The sequence below is a fragment of the Merops nubicus genome, unplaced genomic scaffold, assembly GCF_000691845.1.
Source record: "Merops nubicus isolate BGI_N331 unplaced genomic scaffold, ASM69184v1 scaffold27009, whole genome shotgun sequence".
Taxonomy (NCBI): Eukaryota; Metazoa; Chordata; class Aves; order Coraciiformes; family Meropidae; genus Merops; species Merops nubicus.
Window position 1 is genome coordinate 1,201 of NW_008633427.1, and position 2,424 is coordinate 3,624.

General features: G+C 52.7%; 1 protein-coding gene across 1 annotated transcript in view; it reads right to left on the reverse strand.

The window, feature by feature from the left end:
• Nucleotides 1-2,407, reverse strand: part of LOC103780573 (chromosome-associated kinesin KIF4-like) — a gene marked incomplete at its 3' end in the record, with an annotated part of 2,652 nt that extends 245 nt beyond the window's left edge. The window contains exons 1-6 of the mRNA XM_008948263.1: nucleotides 2,285-2,407; nucleotides 2,104-2,218; nucleotides 1,331-1,521; nucleotides 953-1,045; nucleotides 300-466; nucleotides 27-70 (exon numbers count right to left, since the gene is read on the reverse strand). Coding sequence (XP_008946511.1) covers nucleotides 27-70; nucleotides 300-466; nucleotides 953-1,045; nucleotides 1,331-1,521; nucleotides 2,104-2,218; nucleotides 2,285-2,407 — 733 coding nt within the window. The remainder of the gene's footprint in view (nucleotides 1-26; nucleotides 71-299; nucleotides 467-952; nucleotides 1,046-1,330; nucleotides 1,522-2,103; nucleotides 2,219-2,284) is intronic.
• Nucleotides 2,408-2,424: the final 17 nt, after the last annotated feature.

Sequence of the window (2,424 nt, forward strand, 5' to 3'; positions counted from 1 at the left end):
CTTGGTCTTCTTCTGTCTCTCAGAGCCAGCAAGATCCACCAGGTGTAGCTTGGAGTGAAAACTGCTGTTCCTAGGGCAGAGAGAAACTGTTTTACTCTCTCACATAAAGGTGTGGATAGAAAAGGAGCAAGATAGTGGTGACTACACTGAAAAAAAACCAGAGGCAGCCAAAGAGAGGCACTGCCACAAGAATATCTCAGCTGAGCTCACCCAAGACCAAGAGAGAACAACAGGGCAATGAGGTTTGGAGCAACTCTGGCCCCTAGGAGCTGTTAGAATTGGCTGAGGACCACACTCACTTGTCATTTTTCTTCTTCTGCTCAATGCAGATGGTGAAGATGGCATGGGACCGTGAGGACTGGGAGTTCATGGCTGTGGAGGCCACTGTTCTGGAGTTGTTCCCTTGCTCCAGGCAGGCCACAGTGTCTTGTGCACAGGAGACTTGTCTTTCTGTCAAGCCCACGATCTGTGTCCAGGGAGAAAAAAACATTGATCCCCTTCTCCTTTCCCTGACTTACACCAGAAAAATGATCCTGTGTGTTCACAGCAGCACGAGGGTTTCCTGCACCACACCATAAGCACAGGGAACTGCTAAGAAAAACAACTTCAGCACTTAGTTCTCCCCCAGGATCTCTCTGTCACACCCTGCTTCTGCCAAACAAGTGCAACAGGGCTTGAAACTCAGTGAAGGGACCCACAGGACAGCACTTCCCTAAATCAGACTTAAAAACAAGTCAGAATAGGACCTGCAAGTGGCTTTGTCATGAATGTTTAACCCTATTAGGTAACTTTTTTACCTCAAAGGTGTTACCCTTTGAGTAAGCTTGAAGATCATCAGTAGTTCAATTTATTTAAAGCAGTGGTGGAGGCAGATGGCTGTTTCCCCAAAAAAAAAAACTCATTTCAAGGCTTGTCACCCTCTTCTGTACCCACATACAGTGAGGGATCAGACCTTTATGCCTTCTTTTGGATCCTCCCTTATGCTGATCTGGGCAGATCTCTCTCTGGAGGGGCACAGCAGGTCCAGAATGTCCTCGTTGTAGATCTGGAAGGGTCAGAGCAGAGGTTCAGAGTGAGTGAGCAGCCTCACGAGACAAAGATTCACCCCCAGAGTGACACAGGGTGACACTGAAGTCACAGCCAGCTCCACACAACGTTCTCCTTCTGCCCTCAGGGACTGACAGCCAGGAGTCAGAACCCAGCCCCTGACAAGACCTCTCACAGCTTTGAGTTTTGGTTGAGGCAACACTTGCTCCTGGAAGGAAGTGGCCTCAGTCCAGCTCTCTTGGTGTGCAGTTCACAGCTTGAGAATCAAACCAGCTCTTCTTACCTCTAGATAAGAAACTTTGAGGAGGAATTCCCAGTCCTGCCTTTGCTCCTTCTCCTTGAAGAGCAGCTTGATGACCCGGGGGATGACCCCCACATGAGGCTCGTGCTCCTGAGTGGCAGTGTAGGTGCCTCCCATGGAGTAGGTCTTCCCAGATCCTGTCTGCCCGTAGGCTAGGACGGTGGCATTGTACCCTGGGGGAACAAAGGGCTCCTGGATCAGGCAGCCACGGGAGAAGCAGCAGAAGCTCTGAGGAACAAAGCTGCAGCACAGCAAAACCATCCTCCTGGCAAAGCCCCGCCCCTCGCTGGCAGCTCCCACAAGCTCTGTGCACAGCAGGAGGGAAAACGTCGACAAAAAGCTCCCTAAAACACAGATAAAATCGTGATTCCAGCCCTTTCTTAAGGCTGCACTGCTGCTGTTTCAGAGATGGACACAAACAGTGTGGGCTGTCTGCCATCCCAACCCTGCTGCAGCATCACTAACAGGTTTGGGGATGAGATGCTAATAAAGTCATCACGTTATCCTTGGTAAAATCCTCTTGCCTTGAATAAAAGCTTTCAGGGACCAAAACGACCCAAAAAAAACCACAGTGGTCATGTTGAGTACAACAGGTTGTAAAGAGGGAAGATTTGTTGCTCCTCACTGCATCAAGAGTCAGCCCAGGGCTCAATTTTCCAAGAGGCTCAAAGGAAAAGCGGGTCAGGGAGGGGAGATGGAGCCCACCCAAACCCCCAGGCGTTTGAACCGAGACCTTGAGCTCCGCGAGCACGAACCTTTGAAGATGCCTCGGATGAGGGGGGCCACGGCCGTGTTGAAAACCTCCTCCTGCTCCACGGAGGGGTCGAACACGTAGTCGTAGGTAAACGCCTTGTCGTTGCCCACCACCACCTGCGGAGGAGACAGAACGGACCGCGCTGAGCGGGGTTGGGCCCGGGGGAGGCCGGGCTGCCCTACCTGCGGTTCGCCGGGCACGAAGGACAGGCAGGACTGGCACCCTTCGCTGGTCTCCTTGGGCACCAGGGGCCGGCAGCGCAGCGCTACGCGCACCGGGATGCCCTTGTCATCCTCCCGCACCATCTCGGCGGGGCGGTGAG